The following is a 21,357-nucleotide window of genomic DNA, read 5'->3' as shown; positions in this document are numbered from 1 at the left end:
TACCTTTCTCAGTTTTAAAGACAAATCAAGTATAAACGTTTATTTAATAAATGGAACTATATCAAACACATGATAAAACCCATTAGATTAAAATTAACAATTTTTATAACAAATTAGCAAACAGGAAAACATGATTTTTCGTCATGCATTGAAGTTTTGATCGTTAGATCTACATTCTATGCCATGAAATGAATAGACCCCATAAATCACAAGTATGCCGTTATGCATTATTCAGCAATATAATGCCACCAACCAAATCCCCTGTTCCGACTTCCGACTTGTCCTCTTCTCACGGCAAGAGGTATTGGGATTTGTAACCAGGGACATTAGTTTTAGAGAACCAGAGGCAAAATTTGAAGCACAGTTGGCAAGAAGCTCGAGTCATAGACCACGGATTTGCACGTTCACATATGATCAGATACACCATGGTCAAATATAAGAGATTCAATATGGCGGAAACAAGAAATGATCATATGATTGGATTATTTTCAGTTATCTGATTCAGTGTGTAGTTTCATTGTCCAAATGGATGATGACATTAAACTATTCAGCTGCAGTCATCACATCAACTTATTATCCATATAATCTATTAGATGGGACTAAGTATTTAATTTTAGCTTAACGTTAGTAGCAAAATTACTCTACTGTGATCAGGACCGACAATTTATCTAGCGTGATCTATACTAAAAATCAGCATGGTTGATTCTTGACCATCCGATTTGCATACAAGCTTTGAGGGTAATGGTAGATTATTTATCTAGCGTTCAAATTGATACATTAAATTATTCATCTGAAACCATCCGATCATTTACTAGGTCAATAAATCTGATGTTAATAGCTCAACTGCTCAAGCTAAAAGCTTGACATTTTAGCTTGAGATATTTGATCATAAGCAAACATGCAACTTTTTCACCGGAGTGAAAAAGAATGAATGCTTGCAAAAATATTGCTCATGGAATGGTAGAATAGATAGCACTGTAGCAACAGCAAAAAACTTTCAATAGTTTGATTCCCAAAGAAACCCAATATATTATATTAGGCAAACAGGTAGGGGAATTACACAACAAAGAATGAATGCTTGCTTATTTCAGAGCATTAAAACTGTACAACAAAGTAATAGAGGAGATAATAAAACACTGATGAAATAACCGTGGTGATAATGAGGTCAAAGAAAGTCCTCTAATCTTAGTATTGAACTGATACAGCAGCCTTGCAGACGGGGCAGGCGTTCTTCTGCAGAAGCCACTGCTTTATGCAAAATACATGATAGTCATGACCACAATCCAGTTTCCCCACCTCATCATCAGCTTCATATTCTTCCTGAACCATATACAAACAACATCTTTATATAAGCACACAAAAAGAAGGAGATGGAAAAGCAGTAAGAATTAAAGATAGTGACGCACTTGACAAATGCTACATTTCCTATCTGTTTCCGTGGGAATATGTGATTGCAGATCATCCATAAAGGAATGCTTGATTTTCCTGAGGCAGCGAAAAATCTCATCTTCTCTCAAGCCAGTGTTCACATACCCAATTCTATCTCCTAGCTCAAGCAACTCCTGTTTGTATCACCAGTCAAAAGAGTCACACGAGTGGGAAGATAAAGTGATCTGCACCAGTATCATTGAATGCAGGGTACAGAAACACCAAGTATAGTAGGGACAAGATGGAAGGGCGAAATCATACCTCATATGTCATATTATCAACATCAAGCCGCCAATCCCTGTATTGATCATATACATCTGATCTTCCACTCAATAACAGGCTCTGAAACATCATGATCTGCATCCAACATAATGACTTTAAAATAAAGCACTCAACAATCAATAAACTGCACATTCATTTCCCTCATTCATGTGTCTTAAAAGTTAAAACCAATTGGAAGCAGACAAGATTTAGTACCAGGACTAAATCAGTTCTAAAAAATATCCATCTCTATAAGCTAAGCAAAAAGCTGAATAATGTCCACGAATTTACTCATTCAGAATTTGAAGAATTGATTTAACATTGGCCACTAACAAGAACATTATAATGATGTAAGCTTATATTTACATGCATAAACAACAGAATATGAACATATGCACAAGACCATTATTCAATTTACCTCTATGGAAACTGAAGTTGAGAATCTTTTGTTTCTTGTCAAGATGACTGCTGTTATGTGTATATATATATAATGTTCTTATGCATAGATATACTATATATGCATTACATATATACTATGAAATATGAATCTCATTTATATAATGCATATATTATAAATATTATATAATATAAAATATATTATACCATGTATACTAAATTAATTATCAAAAAATGTAATATATTCTAAACTTCCAATCTGGACCATGCTGCTGCAAGTCAGGGGGCTGGGGAATGTTTGTATTCTCCTCCAAGTTGGTTGGTGGAGATCATCCAGCAAGATGTGCTTTCTTGTTTGCATAGTGTAGTTGAAGCGCTTGCAGGTGGAGATCATCCTTAATTGTGAATAACAATTCAACATACCCTTTTCTGCTTGAATCTTCTCTTATTTTCACTAGGGTTGAGTCTGGGTTGTGAATGCTGGACAAATTGTAAGGTAGTTTTTCAAGTTTTAACAGTAGCATATAACTGCATCTTTTCCTCTCTTTTTACCATGGGCGATTCCATCAGATTATCCATCAATCTGATGGAAATCTACGTGTATAAATATGTATTCATGTGCATCTAAACATGCACGCAAAAATTTATATACAAGTATTAGGTTGATTATTGATTAATTTGATAGAAAAAGTTATAAATGAATAAATTCAAATTATTGTGTATACCAGATTAAAATAAAATAACTGGCAGTATTATTATTACTGATCGGTAAAATTCAAATCTATAGAAAAGAAAGGGGGCGGAAAATTCTTTTTATGGTAAAAAAAAATTCATTCATCTCAGTTATTTCGCAAAAAGAAAAAGAAGACAACGAAAACAGGGGATCTGTTGAATTTCAAGTATTAAGTTTCACCAATAAAATACGGAGACTTACTTCACATTTGGAATTGCACAGAAAAGACTATTTATCCCAAAGAGGTTTACGGAAAATTTTGGGAAAACGTCAACGGCTGCTAGTTTATTTGTCAAAGAAAAATAGAGTACGTTATAAAGAATTAATCAGTCAATTGGATATTCAGGAGCCAAAAACTCGATGCTTCCTATAGAACACACAGTAAAGAACTTGAGACAAGATCCCTTTTGGATTCATTTGAAGGTATGGAATGGCCAACTTATATTGTCAACCTGATAGGTGAACCACCGAACAGGGCATGCATCTGAAACCTATCCTACAAATGACAGCACTTAATTTGACAGGATAAGCTTTTTTACCACATTTCTAAGTGCCACTGGCTCACTGCATATTAGGCTAAAACTTCCACAACAAGATAAGATACACGGAAATTTTGCAGGCCCCCTTTAGCATTCCACACACTGTACAAACTTTTCAGTAAATGCCATCCTGAGAACCCATCCTTGTGCATTTATGCTTACATCAGGACGTTTTTGTTACTACGGTCTGTCTCTTATAACAGGGGGCCAATCGCTTGGTTTAATGCTAAAATCTCCAGCAAAAAGCAATGAGAACTTGGGTTCAAGATTTAGAGCAGCCACTTTGTGCAAAAGTACTGGATATTATATGGTGCCGGCATTTGTCCATTGTACTCTTCTCAAACAGCCTAAATGACCCACAAGTTTGGCAAGTGTTTTTTTTTTTTTACACATTAAGATGAGATAAAAAGTTGAAATTTAGAAAGAATGCACACCAACGTCTTGAGCTAAACAATGACTGAATATCAAAGAAGAATCTCCTAAATCACCACTGGTCTCAAATGCACACCACTTGCCAACAGCTAGCATGTCTTTTCATATTTAAGAAAGAAAACCACTTCTCTGTATTTGTGGTATTCTTTTTTATATAAACTAACTGTTGTTGTTACAATAAGTAAATAGATATGACCGAATAATATTTTTGATCATTAACAAATCAGCAATCACTACTAGACAATAATAATATGGATAAATGTAGTAGTAGAATAGTAATTGTATTCTAATAGAAATCTACATATTCTTGAATGGTACCCATACCTATTAAGGTTGCGATGGTCAAATGGCTTCTCAATCTGATAGTAATAACACCTTGATTTGGATGTAGTCCCAACTTTAGAATAGAATATATCAGGCAAACAAATTTTGCATGTTCACTCCAGCAGATGGTCTAACTTAAAGAAATGTGATGAAACCAAAACCTCAACAGATTGTGCCATCCACAGAACAAGAATGACTCAAAGAGAATACAAAACTCAGAAATTACACTATTGGATTTTTTTTTTCAGAACAATAGTACTGTACTTGCAATTCAGGGTATAATGTCCCAAGGAGTTGCTGGATCACAAATGGCCAAAGACAAATACTAGAAAAAAAAAGGAAGACGCAATTGGATTGAGTATACACCCAATACAAGGGCGCCGGGACTTTGATAATTTATCATTACTCTAAAGTTCAACTAGTAGGAGATGCACATTCGTTTATAAGAATGTCATGTTGCAGTTTGCATGGCACTTCAGATGTATGATGTATTTAAGGAATAAAGGTTCCATTGGAGCATTAAGGTCTACACCAGTTACTTAAGTGATTCTTGCATTTTGTTTTCATTCTTCTAGTGAATAATTATTATATAACCTTATAATATGTACATAAAAGAGTGTCATCTGCAGCTGTGATCACTACATTTATTTCTTTTGGACACATCTATCACGTACTTGCATACATGTCTGGACATGTATATATATGTTTACATATACAACCATGTCCATGCTTCTGGATTTTTGGGGTTTACTGTATTTGACACCCTCTGTGTATTGATATGTTCCACTCCTTCCCATGTCCATAGATCATAGCTATGAAAAGAAATAGTTTAATCCACCTGAAAATCACTCTGCATTCACATCTTGAGATTGTCCATATGATTCTGAAATGTTTTTGTTAGAGAATAAAAACCTATTCAGGGACCTCACCTGACAGCTTAAGCTTTTAGGTTGAACAGCTCCCGAATAGGTTTTTATTCTCTAACAGTTTTAAATCCTCTCCATTCTTCATTAAAAGGATTTCACATGCCACCAGTGGTTGTAGTCATGTGCCATCCTACCTATAATAGATTCTGACATTCTATACTTTGTTGCCTTGACTTGCTGGATAGATTACTTCTATGACTAAGTTGGGGTGTCATTCTTCTTGCCATAACACTCCACTGTGACCGTCAAGCTTTTAGCATGATTAACTCTAGCCATTTGACATATATCATCCTACAATTTGGGTCTAATTTGGTCAACTAAAATATTAGTTGTACAACCCTTTTAAGAAGAAATTCAATCAAAAACTTAAGAAGACAAACTAATGGACTTTTGCCTTCCTCATTAAAATAAACAACTAATGGACTCTTGGCTCACTGTGCATAACATATATCTATGCTCAAGGTTAATAAGGTAACAGGGTAGACTTGGTCACTTACCAGGAAAAAAGCACAAAATAAAGATGCTGACATGAAATGATCAAACTAATTTATTTGTTTTCTTCTTCATTCTAGAGAAGAGAAACTCTCAAGGCTCTCAAACATATTATTATCCTCAATTCAGAGTGATTATAAATCATTAAAGGTAACAAAACAAAGGTCAATTAACAATTAGGAGTAGCACAACAGAAGTAACTATAGATATTGAACAATAGCAGCATAGGGACCCAAACAATAATGTAGGAGCTGTTTTGACCTACCAAAATTGAATTACCAAGAAGAAGTTCAAATAAGATGATCCAGTATAGAAAGATCAGATCTCATTTAAGGACTTCTTTAACTCAAGGAATTAGTTTAGATGTATATGTTAAACAACATTTTATGAAGAGTTCGGTTGCAGCAGCAGTTCAGTTTGACTAGGGTTATCAAGTCATAAGAGTTCTTCTAGAATTTAGTTTGATGGAGCATGGTGCTCTGTCTTACCATTCATGGGTGTAATTTTGCACTTCCAATGGTGTAAATCTAGCCACCAGCTATGCTGCCCAGATATGGCAAGGACACAATTGGTCAATGTGTTGCATAAAGAATTTACACTAAAATTTCAGTAGCAAAAATGGTTTACTTTACTGTTATCTTCTATAAATACTTTGTATGGATATTTTCTGTTCTGTAAACACTTTTGTTTTCTTTATTTTTCCTTTTTCCCATCTATGTCTTTTTGCACTCAGCAGTGTAATTCTAGTCACCAAAAGGCAAACAAAGGCTTCACCTATACAGAAATGCTAAAAATGAATATTTCATACAGATTTATTTCAGGTGGCAGAGATTTTGGGATATGTTGGAATATTTTGAGATGTTACCTTTCAAAAATATTTTGGTACAACCAAAATTTCAATAATAAATTTCATTTTTAATAGGTTTTAATTGTTTTCAATGGTATTTATATAAGGTATTCATATATTCAAAAAAACATTATTCTATTTTTGGATGCTGAAATAACAAAATCTTGTTTTGGTCCAAGGGGATCAACATGACTGAACTTCACTCTTGAAAACCTTTAGACCTAGAAAATCCAAACCATGTCTTGAGCATTGACCATTAAAAAAAAGTAAATCTTTTAAACATAATTAACACAGGAAATCTGTTCAATTGCCATGAAAGAAATTATGTTTAAACAATAATTACTAATCAGAAAGGAACGTTAGCACACCTCTGTAAGCCCTCCTGGAGAACGATATCGAAAATGCCGATAGTGTCTAGCTCCAAATACATCGGATCCAGATCTCATTTCAAAGGTGGGTGGAGAATCCAGTACAGTTATTTGCTCAAGGGGCGCAGTTCGCCTTGCATTACAAGGACGCTGTCAAAGACACCAAATAAAAGTCTCAGATCCTTCATGAAAGTATATATAAGCACGAACATGCTTGTAACATTTGCATATACTTAATTATATGGCACGTGCATGAAGTTAGTTCCACAAATCTCTGAAAACCAAAGGAAAGGAATAGCTGCATGATCCAAGACTTGTCCAAGACCAAGTTATCTTGGAGGTGATTGAGAAACAAGATGAAATAGCTACTAATACATTAGTCCACTATAAGAAAGGAGCTCAAACATTTTTTCCTCTTTTCCCTTTTTTTTTTCTTTGGGTAAGGAAAAAGAACTCAGATATGTAAGTGCTTACAGATGCTTTTCTGGGGAGGGATGTCGTTCTAAATTCTAGTTGGACCAGCTCTAGTAACTGTTAGCACCAGGCATTCTCGTCTCTATGGGACTTTTTGTGCCACTTTTGCATTTAGATTTAAGGAATTACCTTAAGGACAAAGTTAAAAAGAAGAGTAACAAATAAATAGGATACCCAAACACAATTCAGAAAATTAGAACTAACTTCACGGGGAAAGAAAGAAGGAAAGTCAGATCCTCATGAGCACTCCATGACATAAAGGGAGAAAAGAGAGTAAAGGTCCCAGAGAACTGGATGATTGAAAATCATTCCAACAAGCAAGAACCCATTTTGAATAAAGATGTAGAAACTCAAACTGGTAATCTATCTAATAAGTAAATCTTACGTGAGAATCAGAAGGAAATAAAAAGACACCAAAATGAAGATCCCAGAAAGCTACTTCAACCAGAAAACAAGATCATGAATCTCAAGAAACCCCAAAAACCCAATTCAAATTTTAAAATTTCCAGAATATCAACATACTCTTCCATGGAAAATACGAACCATCCGCCAAAAGTAACAAGGAAAATAAAAAGAACGGAAGAAAAAGATGAACAGCACGTTCCTAATTGTTTCTACTAATATTTACCAAAAAGAAAAAACAGAAAGCATATCATCTCCTGAAAACATTTAAACCAATAAAAAATAAAAGAAAACAAGGGAAAAAAAAAGATAAAGAAATGCGGAAGAAAAGAAAACCCAATATGAACAAAAGCCACGAATAACATAAACAGAAGGCACACCTCTCTGTGATTTATCCTCTCGCCATCAATCCTCCCTCTACCCGCTACAGGACGTCTCGACACAACACAATCAATTGGCGCAGCATCGGCTGCGAAACCGATCCCAGGAGAGCACCAAACATCAGGGACAACTACAACAGGAGTTGGATTCCCCATAGACGTTGTCTCCGTGACATGATGGCTTTTCTTCCTCTGTGTGTTCCTCTGCTTCTTTTTCCTCACCTTCTTCGCTTGCCAATCTGCCGAAGACCGAATAGCCTCCGGTGCCGATACCTGTGAAGTGGATGTGCATCCAAGACCTCTGAATGTCGCAGATGTAAAGCTCTTCTTTTTATCCTTCAATGCCGAAGACATGTCGGAACCCTTCTTCTTGCTGTTATTGTTGGAGGTGAATGTGGACAGGAATAGAGAAGAAATGGAGGTTTTACCGCGAGTGCACTGATTGGTAGAAGAGATTTGTGGGGTTGGACCTGGAGCTGTGATGGGTTGGTTCTTGGGTCTCCTGAATCTAATCTGCTCTGCTGTTGTTGGGTTTTCTGCAACAACGACCACCATAATTGAAGTTAAGTAGAGAGAGAGAGAAAGAGGAGAGAGAGACTGGAGGAGAACAGTGGAGAGCGTTCGGTGTCCGATTAGTTTGTGAGAGAGAATATAGGGAGGCGTCACTTAAGCTTTGTATATAACTTCAGATAGTTGCGTTTTATTTTGAAAGAAAGTCTTTTCAAACTGATCCTGAATTTGCTTTCCATAATCCATGACCGTCTCTTCCTCTTCATTTTTTTTTTTTTTTCTGCTTTTCCTTCTCATTGTTTTTTCTTTCGGTGGGGTCATGGGTGGATTTTCAAATTTCTTCTTGATTAGAAGTTTATAAGATTATTTAGGTCGTGTTTGGCAGTACATTTTGGCCTAAACAGACTTCTAAAAAAGCCATTTTTAAAAGGACCTTTGAAAAAACACTACTTTAATATTTGGCTAATTTGTAAAAGAGAAGAACTCGAGACTCGAGAGGGTTTTTCTTACATTTTCTGAACAGACTATTTCGATATCAAATGATTTTTTTTTTTTTTTCCTTCTTTTGACCGACTTTTAGGCCAATGTAAAACCACAAACGTGGCCTTCTAGAGGAGTCTTGGACGCACTGCACTGGTAGCGTGGATTATGGAGTGAAGTTCAACTCTGCCATTATAGTTAATAGTTATAGATGAGACTTTGAGAATTTGGATTTGCGGGTAATGGAGAATGGCCAATATTTGATGGGTCCCACCATTATTAGAGTCCTGGACTAAATTAGATAAGTGTGTATAGAAAGCCCAAAAATAATAAGGAGCATCTGATCAAAACAGTCGTACCTAAGCATGCTGCATTCCAACTCCAACCCATATTTCCATGGGCCAGAGAGAGAATGGTAGTAGTAATCATGTCAAGGGTTCAACTTTGACTTATATATATATATATATTCTTAGTTGGAAAGCATATACTGTATAATCTGTATTAGTGATAGAGGCCCCTATCACTTATATTTCCAGTCCTTATTTCTCATTATTATACATAATCAGATTTATATGTAATTGTTTATTATTATTATTATTATTATTATTATTATTTCTTGGTATCTTAGAATCACTTCAAAAAAACTCAACTAAAAAGTAAAAACCCAGCAGTCTGGCTTCCTCTCTAACCCCACGCACATGACAGCTTTCGGCATGGAACTGTGACTAATAATACACAGTACAGTCACAGCTCGGACTGGGGATAGGAGGTGAGTCATGAGTCAATGAGTCATGACAGAAATTCTAACCATAGTTAGGTAAATAAAAGGGACCTGGCGATGGCGGGTAGAAGTTTCTAACCAAGGAAAATCCACACGAAACGCTTTGGATTGATTCCCCTCTCCTGATTGGTTGTTTTGGTTTCAAATTCAGCTTTATCAGTAATTTACCAATATACAAAATAAAGCTCTTGGGCACCATGGAAATCCTTAATTGCTTCAACGATACACATTGAAAGGTAAGAATTTTAACCTGTGGGGCCTAAATTCAATGGTTTGTTGGAGGTGGTATTCTTGATTTGAGGTGTTTGGTTCATATATAAATTGAAAGAGCAATACGCAGTATCTTTAAGAAGAAGAAGCGATTAGTTGCAAGTTGAAGGCGCCTGAAGCGTCGGGATTCGGGAACAGACTGCATGTTGGTTAAATCAAATCAGTAAGAAATTATTTAAGCTATCATAAGTCGAAAATGGATATAGCATCGAAAAATACAGAACGGTGAAATCAGGACTCATGTAATTGGAACAAGGCTTAAGGCTTAGATGATGGTGATGGTAGTAGTGGTGATACTGATTCAGATTTTATGTATAATATTGTTATAATTTAGGATAATTCTAGATTTTGTTTGTAATCCTGCTCCCAGATTTGTAAACTGTAATTTTGGAAATTTGACTACAATTCTAATTATTCAGTCATATTGGGTTGCGAATCCCAAAACAAAGCTTAATTGAAAGAATTGAAAGAGTTTAGGTTTGCTCCTCATACTATAACCTCACAGAACATCTTGCATACATGTATATTGTCATCAATGTTTTTAAAACCAATTTGAAATCGGAATGGGTCTAACCACTGGTTTTTGAGTTGACAGTTCAACCGTTGATTCGAATAAACAGTTTATCTAACAAAAAAAAGTAAAAATTAAAAATTAATTAAAATAAAAACTATTGAATGGATCAACGGTTCATCAATTCATTGACCAATTCAACAATTTCTAGCCAAAAGCCGGATTTGAAATAAAATGAAACCAATTGCTGAATAATTTCCGATCCAAATAGTCTAATTATCAGGGTCAACAGTGGTTTAGAAACATTGATTGTTATTCATTCATGGGAGAGATGCTCCAAATGCATGGCTACAATGTCATGTGAGGATGGTGAGAGGAGCATTAATGCGAATCAACTTAAAATTTCACCCCCAGTTGGCCAATTCACATTTACCCGAGTTTGTTTTCAATGCAAAACTTCTTTTCGGTTGAGTTTTTTTTATCCATAAAAAAGCTCCTAACAGTTCACTAAAATAGTAAACTTTTAAACCGGTGGCGTTTATCTCCATCAATGGGATTTACACTGAAAACAAAGAAAGCTAACCTAACGAAAAAAAATCAAGATTCCAAATTCATCTTAGACAGTTAGGAAATTTAGGAGGTAATATATGTATGATATTCCAATTGAATCATATTCATTGGACTCAGATCGATTTTGGATATTGAAATCTATTAATAATTAAATTATCGTATATTATCAATAAAACAACAAAAAATGGCATTGACATTGTATAACACCGGATTGGATTCGAATACAAATTTGCACAAACAGATACCGTTTGCAATCCTAATTGACCTGACGTAGATGGCTTTTTGTGGAAAAGAAAAGCTGAAACATAGCTTAAAAGATTAGCACATAGAAATTGCATATGAAAAATTGAACACTCAGAGAGCTAAAGTCATTTTCCCTGTTCCAAGTACCAAAGTCTGCCAACTTTGTAGAATTTGGAGCATAGCCACACTTTTCTGAAATCCTGCTTCTGCATTGCAAAGTCTAATATCTTCAGGCAGGTCTGGTTGCTCAGGCATTTGGTTAGATCTTCGTCCTACTCCTACCCGGTTTGAGATGAAAGATACCAAACATAACTTGACTTACAATAAAATGGGGTGGGCTTCTGTAGGGTCGGGCCGGTCGGGTCATAATAATTACTTGGGTCAAGAAGTATACCAAATTAGTTGCTTAAATGACAAATCAAAATGCAAAGAAAAATCGTTTACCGACAGCTGCTTAAATTGACAAATTAAAGATAACACCCATCTCGATTACTACACCAAAGAAAAATCCTTGGACTTGGAAGTTGTAACCATGTTATTTTGTTTTCATACTTTTTGTTTTTCTTGAACAAACACAAATTTAACAAAAAATTCCGCTTACCTTTCATGTTAGACCGGATCCGTTAGTTTTGTCCAAAGGCCACATGCCCCATACGGCATACATATATTCGATCCCTAAAATTTAGGGAAAATTCTACTTTAGTACCCGGAATTTTAGGGTAGTGTTAAGTTAGTATTTGAACTTTTTAAATACAGTATTCAAATTTTTAAAAAGTGTTAAATTGGTATCTGTCATTAACTGACCGGTCAATTATCTGTTGAAAATATCAAAAAGGAAAATATTATTCATTGTCTTCTACCTTGAGACTAAACCGGTTATCTTGAAAAAGAGAAAAACATGAAATATGATAGAGGGAAACAATAATTGAAAGCAAAAAAATAATTAGACAAGAGTGTGTTTCAGATCTAAGGGTAGAATACAATAACTTCATTAGTCTAGAATCTCAAACACCTCAACCGGTTCAATCTTAAGGTAGACGATAATGAATAGTGTCTTCTTTTAAAGGGTAGTTTTGACATTTTCAACAGATAACTGACGATCAATTAAGGGTAGAGACCAACTTGACACTTTTTTGAAAGTTTAGGTATTGCAGTGACACGTTAAAAACTTTGGATACTAACTTGACACAACTCCCAAAATTCAGGGTACTAAAGTGAAATTTTCCCTAAAATTTACTTTTATCATTACCACTTTAATTATTTTCTAATGATATGGGAAAGACATGGTATTAAAAGAATTTTGACCAATTAAAATCTACTATTAAATTTTAGGTTCGTTTGGTTTATAGTTGGAATCTGAATCAAAATCCTCTGGAATTGGAATCGAAATGATTTCCATAGTTTGTTTGATTCACATAGAAATTAGAATAGAAATTGAAATAAATTGGAATGGGATTTCATTCCCAAGGGAGGAGCCATTTTCTCAAATGAGGGAATTTCATTCCACAAAAAATGGGAATGCAATTTCGATTCTATCCAACTAAACAGTTGGAATCAAAATGATTCATTCCGATTCTGATTCTAAACTCCTATTCCTATGAACCAAACGAACTCTTAATAAAATCCTCCTGATTGGTTTAGATTGGACATAAATTTTCGGATATCATATTTGTATTTATTCGATATAATAATATCTATCATGGAATTTTATGAATCTACACTATTTCTATAGACTCGGACTGGATTAAAAACCACGGTCTGTCTGTCTAATCCGATCCAAGTTTTATAACATTATTTCTATGTTAATTATATTTTTAATTTATAAGTTAACGATATATAATTTCCAAAACAAATTTGAAAAAGTACAAATTAGGAGGAATTTTTTAATCCTAAAAAAACTAATTAGAACTGAGAAGACAGTTGCAGAACAAAAACTATTGTCAGTCTTGTGCCATACCCGTACGTATGCAATGTTGTTTGTAAAAGTTAGAGCAACATTACGTCTGTAAATTTGCATCATACATGAAAATTAAATTGGCCACCCAAGCTAATGGATAGCTCTCCCCCAACCCCGAAAGACTGGATCTTTCTTTTTCTTCTGGAAGGCGGAATTTGATCTTGAGTCTTTACTACAACCCTCTAGAAACCTTACCAGAAAGCTAGCTGGCATCTCTGTTCAAGTCCGGATTAGCTGTGATTGGTGGCTGCATTAGGGACTGTTTAACCAATAATAATGCCCCATGTCAATCATCAAATAGATATGCCCCACAACCATTCAAAATTCCAAAATGATGTAAAGTGTTTTCATTGGTCCAGCAGCCCTTAACAACATCATCAAGTGTAGTTAATTTGGATTCACTTGTTCAGAGTTTAAGAAGTCTGAATTCACATCTGCTGTGATTCCCTTCAGACCCCAATGAAACAGTTTGGGTGATATTAAGAATCTATTTCCACTATTGACCTGTCTGTGTTTCATTAGTGGGTCACAACTCACAGGGCAGTGCTTCAAGCAGCAAATGTGTTCTCTGTTCTTTCTAGGCTAAAATAGATGCATCAGAGGCTTGTGTTTTTTTTTTTTTTCGTTCCAATAACTTCCAAGGGGACTGCAGAACAGGGGGTAGTTCAAACCCTCTGCCCCCACACAGGTGCAGGCAGAATTCATTCTAAGTCTCCATTACAATCAGCAGCAGATCCTACCAACCAGTTGTATCAGAGGCTTTTTAGTTGTAGGGTTATGTATTTAAACCATCATACTACCAACTGAGGAGTGGCTCAGTTAATAGTTAGCTGGTTTGTCCTAGCAGGGATATGAATTTGATTCGCATAACCATCAATTTTGAAGAAAGGGTTCAGTGTGGTGCGGGCCGTGGGATACCATTTAAAAATGCCCCTATAAGAGATTGGAACGTATTCACAAAAATACTAAAAAAAAAGGGGTTTTATATTCAATCAACCCCTATGGTGAAATTAAGATTTTTAGGGGTACACTGAATCCTGCCCGTAAATTGATGTTAAATTTATGGGCAGGATGCGATTTATAGGGGCATTATTAATAGATTAAAAGGGGCTGCAATTTCAAAATTTTGAGGTGGATTGCAGTCCACTTATCCCCCAAAAAACTATCATATTGAAATCTTTGATATCAGCTCATTGGAGCTACAATTCTTACTATAGAATCGCAATACATATCCCAATTCAAATGTTTTGACTAGCCAAAGGATGGTTCTGTTGATACAGTGAATCTTTCAATTTATGGCTGAAGATTGAATTTGACTTCTGGTATTAGTTGATAAATTAATGTGAAAGATTAACATAGAAAACATTTACCAAGAAAAGAAACGATGTCGATGTGGGGAACAAATGAAATGATTTCATTTCCACGCGGTTTTCAAAAATGTCTCACAACCAGAACATTCTGAATGGCATTGATAACATAACCATGTAGGCTTCACTTTTAATTAATTATAGTTCCCGTCTTCAGAATTATAAAAGTACTTTCTTCCGAAAGCCCCTCATCGACGGTGACTCTTGCAAATCACCGTTTTTGGGTCCGACATCTATCGGTTTTTAGACCTTGACCCGATCCTGGATGGTCACGCGTAAATAGAAATTGTTTGGGTGAAAATGATGATTCTTATTGGAGTGATGATTCGGATGAGGACATTTGGGCTCACTGGATGACCCATGTCAGCCCGGAATCATGATTATAATTGTGATTTGATTTGCACCACCCCCTCTTGGCCTCATTGGTTGGATTAGGCCCATGTCAGTTGTATATGCATTGCAAGGTGATTTGTGTGTGATTTTTGACCCAACCCGATTCCAGCACTGGCGCTTGGTGTCGGTGTCGGTGTCGGTGTCGGTGAGGCTTCTCACAAGAATAGATAGTGCGTGGGCCCGAAACGGGGGGATGAATTACATAAAACGGGTGACGGCGCGTTGGTCGGAATGTCCGGCCCGAGTCAAAAACAAGGCCACCAAAATTATGCTTTTAGAGGCCCCAAAGCGTTGTCTTATGGTTATGACTTATGGGGAATTTTATTTTTATTTCAAACACTACAATGAAGAAGATTCGTAAACACAAGGTCCTTATTCTTTTACTAACAAGGAAAAGGTGAAGAGAGAAAAAGGGTCGATAGTTTTTTGTCTTGTATGTTTGTACTCTTTGTGTTTTTCTTAATGGATTTCTTGATAAATGTGATGGGGTGGTACTTATGGCCTTGGCCCTTGGCTAATGTTGTTTATTAGCGAATTTAGAAGCTACAAAAAGCAAAAGCAGATTTGTTGACTTCTTGAGTCTTTGATTACCTCTAAGCACGGATAGAAACAAGCATTATATATATACTCTGAAATTGCCTTTTGGGCTATATTGTTCAGTCATTCCAAACAAATAGAGGACCAAGGAATCTTACTCGTGACAGCATATTTGTTAGTTGGCTGCCCTAATAGGGCTACCGACAGTTAAAACTAGTTCAACGGGCCCAGACACAAATTCCCCATAAGTACGTAAGCAGCTTCAATAGTGGTCCTAGCTAGAAGTGTAAGTGACTTGAACCAGATTGAATGCACTTAATGAATAAATATGAGTCCTGTAGTATAATTCATAATGTGGATTTGTCAAAGAGATTTCTTAGAATCATCCAACCAGGAACTGAACAATAGACATTGCATGCGTTGCCCTCAAGAGAAGAAGCCAGGCAAATGCCCTCCATTAATGCAGTTTCTTCCACTTCCAAACCAGTCATCATTTGATTGTCTGTCGTTCATAAAGAAAGACCCATCATCTTTCCGATCAATTCTAAAGCCTTAACGGGTTTGTGGGTTCTTAATTTCACCAATTTTAGTATATACACTTTGGCGCAAACACCTATTGGAGTAGTGTTTCGCCTCTCACACACACACACATTTTAGATATCGAGCAATGACATTATCACACGTCAAAAAGAAAGGAATTCTTTGAAACTTGAAGGCCATAACAAAAGATCGATCAGATTTTAATTTGGTAATAACAAATTACATAAGATGTTAACTTCCCTCCATGTTACACGACAAGAAAAAATCTGAAACAAGTGAATGATTATTAATTCTAAGGCTTCTATGTATTTCCATGAATATATATTATATAATTTAAGGATGCACTAACTCCAACATTCGAAACTACTTTAATTATCTGCTGTACGTGACGATTGAACCACACAAGCAGTCTTGAATGTTGACGATGTCATGATTTCACATATCATCCCAGAACTCATCCATGCATGCAACGCCTGACCTCATTGTCCTAGGTCGATCGGGGGGGATATGAATGAGAGAGAAGCGAGAGGGGAGAAACAGGTAGGAAGAGGTGTGTAACTTCAATGAAGAATGCCGGCCAATTAAGCGATCTCTATGCATCAAAACTACACCTCTTGCTGTCTCTCCATTCTCACCAAAGATCGCTGCTACCCACAACGGATAACAATTTTTTTTAGAAGCCAAATAATATATGTTCCATAGATATATATGGAAGGATCCTCGGCCCCTCCACCTAGTTAGGGTTTATATTGCTTGCTTCCCAAGAATATAACTAACTAACAAATATTTCTTTTTTTTTCGGTGAAAAATTAAATAAAGAAATAAATATATATATTTTTTAATTCTAACAATTCAACAGACGAGAGTGTCCTTGCTCTTTAAGAAACATCAAATTTGCCAAATTCATATTTTCAAGAAAAATGGTATTAGGCGAGAGTGTGTTTGCACATGTGGCTTGATTTTTTGGCTTAGATTGAGAACTCATTTAGCTTGAGCCCGGCTTGACCCAATTTGAATCCAACCCAATTTAAGCGTGCCCAGACACAAATTTGTTGACGAAGCCCAACAAAAAATAACTATACAAAAATAAGATTCATAAATTCAATTGAGTCAAGCCCAAGCTTGAAATTTGTATCTTAAAGTTGATTGCCAAAAAAACAAGGATGGTCCTAAGTTGCACCCCTAGTGCAGAGCCAATTCCCAACTAGATGTAGGGTCTAAAATCAGGACTGTGGGACCATACCCAATTATAATTGATAATTATACTCCTATTAGGGATGCAAATGCAATTTATTCTAAACTAGGAGCGCAATTAGGGCAAGTTGGGTCATGTCGAATGTCAACTCAAGTCCAACCTTAAGATTCAAACCTTTGGTGGCCTATCCTAAGGTCAAGTCTGATTTTAGGGTATGGATAGGGCTATAAATGGATTGGATTTGAATCGGATTTAGCAAAACCTGAGTTTGACCTAATTCTTGAAAAATGACATTCAAATCGGATCAAAAATCTGATTGGATTTGACAATTTAGGATTCGAATTCACATCTTAATGGTCTTAAATTGAAATTGGGTTTAATTTAACTCTATTTATTTATTTTTCAAGTCCATAGAAAAACTAAAAAGTTAATTACTTTTTTTCAATTTGTATATATAATTTCATATATAATATAATATATAAAATATTTTTTTTATAATTTTAAATAGAATTATATAAATTTTATATATTAAAATTAATAAATATTATAATATAATTAAACTCAAATTTTAATCAAATCGGATAAAAACAAATCCACATCCAATCCAGTTATTAATTAGATTAGATTACAAAATTCAAATCTAATCTAATTATATAAACACGTCATCTAAATTCAGAATAATGAGATTGGATCTTAGACTTTCAGAATCCATTCACAGCCCTAGGTTTGGGTCTGTATCATATGTCCCAATTATAATTGGGTTGGGATCAGTTTAGATTGTTTCGAACCAAAAGACCAAACCAATTATATGCATATTACAATGATACCCTCCTAATACCATTTTCTTCTTGTAATAACATATTAAAATGTCCAGATGTATCAACTTAAAAAATAAATAGATTTGTTATCAAATTAAAGATTAAAATATACTGTCAATTATAATTGGGTCTTGTCGGATTAAAACCTAATAATCAAGGCCCATACCAGTTTCAGGAGAGAAGAAAGAGAAGAAGCCAGTAGCCAGAAGGACGTATTATCTGGAATTAAGACAGAAATCAACTTAACATAATAGACCTCTTGATTTATCTTCTTCTTTTCTACTATGTAATAATTGGAAATTTATTGATTCCATCATTAGAGGATGGACCTCCCCATAGATGTTGCTATGTTGTGGGACCTCAAGTCTTCCTTCAGTTCTGGCGGTCAAATCACTAACTTTGGCGAAATCGTCACCACTGCAGTCGGCAGTAGCGCGACGATATGATCTGAATTCTGAATCGTGTCAGATGCTGTATCCTTGACCCACTTTTGAGAAGGAAAAAAAGGGTGGTGATTGGTGAATGCCCCTGTCACTGTGAGAACTGACGAGTGATGAATGCCCCTGTCGTGGTGATTGATGAGTGTCACTGTGGTCTGTAGTGAATGCCCCTGTCGCGGATTTTGTCCTAAAATAATTGGTCCTCGCCCCGGATTCCCTCAACACAGCGAAAAAAATTAGGGTTCCTGCCGTCCAAAAGACATTCTACCGAAAGGGTTTTCAATTTTCATGGATCAAAACCCTCGTGAATTTTAATAAATACCATCTTCTGCAAACAAAATTTAATATAAGAGTCCATCTAGTTTGCGGGAATAGAATCCAAATTATTCATTTTCATTCAACTGTTTCGTTAAGCGGAGTCATAATTCTATCTCCATTTTCCATTTGAGGGAATGGGAATGGTTATTCCTCCCCCTCTACTAGGAATGAAAATTTATTTTAACCAATTTTGATTCCGATTTTGACTGTAACCCAAATAGATCTTAAATGTATAGGTGATGAGCGGCTCAGATGTGCATAGCTTTTATTCAAGGATTTAAGTATCAATATGATTATATTTATATTGGGTCACATTAACACGGGATTTGCTATTACTTATAGGGTTTTTTTTTTTTTTTTTTTTAGATTCTGAGAGGGGGGAAAGTTGGTCAATGGGGTTTTGGTTTCTATTGACTAAGAATCCCATGTTCATTTTTTAGATTTATGTGGCCATTAGGGAAAGTTTATTTTTTGGGTAAATAATACCCATATTCTAGGTGGGTAAATAACTTTTTCATCTAGGGCAAAAGTTGCTAACACTTGAATGGGACAAAAATGCCCTTTTTAATAATGGATTTTTGTGACTAAAATGATCATTACCTTATTTACCTAGGAAATAAAAGAACATGGGTAAATGAACTTATTCAGATAAGTGTTTCCTGAAAATTTTACCCAGATAATTGCATTTACCCAAGTAAATAACTTACCAAAAATCAAAGGAGACATAATGTATCCACTAAGTCATGCATGACATGCTTGGTTGTATCGGGTTGTATAGGTGAGTACATACCGGTATGAACAATACAAAAGCTGGTGCATGCCTTCATTAGAAATTATAGTTTTTTTTTTTTTTTCATAACAGTTAGTACCTTCTTTGAGCACAACCTTAAGCAACTAAATCAACTTACAAGTTGTGATAATAAATGAAATAAAATAACTTTTATTTCAACATGCAATCCATACAAATAGCATATGTTTATGTTTAACAAAACAGAAAATTAAAAGGAATAATATTCAAAATTAGTATTTTATAAATAGTAATGGAATAATTAACCTATCAAATCAACAATTACATAAAAAATGATTTTTACTCTCAAGAAATTTATACAAATAAAAATATTAATAATAGAATAATTATAACAATGGAATAATAAAATTGTGAATTTTCACATGATATGTATCTTAGAAATTTTAATAGATTTGATGTATTTTAAGATTATATATTTTTATAAACTATTAATTGATATTTTAAATTATATCTATAATAACATATTTATTGTTTACAAAAATACAAAATGCTGTTTACCAAACATTTGAAAATTTAGTATTTAGTTAACTATTTTGTTAATGTTAAAAAGTAAAAATAGTAAAATAGAAAATAATTTATATAATAATTAAAATACAATAGTTGCATATGTTTTGTGCCTTTGACTCTTTATTGATGGATTATTCAACAAAATTTTATGATATTTATACATTATTAATTGTAATATATTTTTTCATATATACTATTAAAGTATACATTTCTTATGTATTTATATCATATTTGTGACTATTTTGACCTTAAGCTTAGTGTTATTTACATATTTATGGAATTTATGTATTTTTCCCTAAAGTGTCCAATAATTTATATATATTTTGTTTGTTTCTGTGCATTTCCAAAGTGTATCCATATCCATGTAAAAACTATCTGATACGATACATGATACAATTTCTTTAATCCTTACTTCTATTTGGAAGAGATCCAAGTTCATGCATTGGTCATAAGCATTTTTGATACCATATCTTTCTGGTTTCGCAATAGAAGATAAAAATGAATTCACCTTTGATCAGCTCATCACATTCCCTTTGATGGGGGTATTTTTGGTGTATAACCCAGTCCTATAACAAGAGGGGGGGGTAGTATATTACAAAATTTATATGCCTTACATTCAAGGGTAGGGGCGGATTGGGTTTAGAATCCACATATAATTTCTTATTATTTCCTCTCATATATAAGCAATAACTTAGTAAAATAACACAAATAAACAACAAAATTTCCAATTATTTGATTAAGACATGTAAAAACACAAGCTATCAATTGCCCTTTACATAAAATTGAAAACATTATTAAATTCAACATGTATTACATAAAACTTACATGCTTTCCAAAAATATGTGGGTTGGGGAGGATTGGGCTTAGCCTAATATTATATCCTACCCATATTTGTACGGGTTGTAGAATCCCAAAACTCATCATTCAAAAAAAAAGAAAAAAAAAAAAAACCCACCCCATAGGGGAGGGGGGTAGGGAAAAGTATATATCCACTGGATAGGGTTGAAATAGGGTTGAAATTCCTAGAACTGGTTTCATCAATGGTATCAAATGAGATCACTGGATATCGTCAAATTAGGAACCGACTGCGGAGATGTAATTATAGAATAT

General features: G+C 34.6%; 1 protein-coding gene across 1 annotated transcript; it reads right to left on the bottom strand.

The window, feature by feature from the left end:
- Positions 1-1,004: 1,004 nt before the first annotated feature.
- On the bottom strand, positions 1,005-8,837 carry LOC148863719 (uncharacterized). Its single transcript, XM_088979920.1, has 5 exons — positions 8,003-8,837; positions 6,747-6,896; positions 1,690-1,785; positions 1,407-1,562; positions 1,005-1,320 (listed from the first exon to the last, which is right to left on the bottom strand). The coding sequence occupies exons 1-5, from the start codon at positions 8,555-8,557 to the stop codon at positions 1,186-1,188; spliced, it is 1,092 nt and encodes a 363-aa protein (XP_088836046.1). The 5' UTR covers positions 8,558-8,837; the 3' UTR covers positions 1,005-1,185.
- Positions 8,838-21,357: the final 12,520 nt, after the last annotated feature.

This window comes from Nelumbo lutea, chromosome 3 (assembly GCF_056320005.1).
Source record: "Nelumbo lutea isolate HS-2025 chromosome 3, American lotus-T2T, whole genome shotgun sequence".
Classification (NCBI taxonomy): Eukaryota; Viridiplantae; Streptophyta; class Magnoliopsida; order Proteales; family Nelumbonaceae; genus Nelumbo; species Nelumbo lutea.
Note: the sequence above shows the minus strand (reverse complement) of the source record. Positions and strands in the feature narration are given on the sequence as shown.

Bases quoted from the DNA above. Each gene is read 5' to 3' on its own strand.
- LOC148863719 (XM_088979920.1), bottom strand. From the start codon at position 8,557: ATGGTGGTCGTTGTTGCAGAAAACCCAACAACAGCAGAGCAGATTAGA. The intron at 1,786-6,746 runs GTGTGCTAACGT...TGTTGGATGCAG, and splicing joins CTCCAGGAGGGCTTACAGAG to ATCATGATGTTTCAGAGCCT. The intron at 1,563-1,689 runs GTATGATTTCGC...TGATACAAACAG, and splicing joins TTGATAATATGACATATGAG to GAGTTGCTTGAGCTAGGAGA.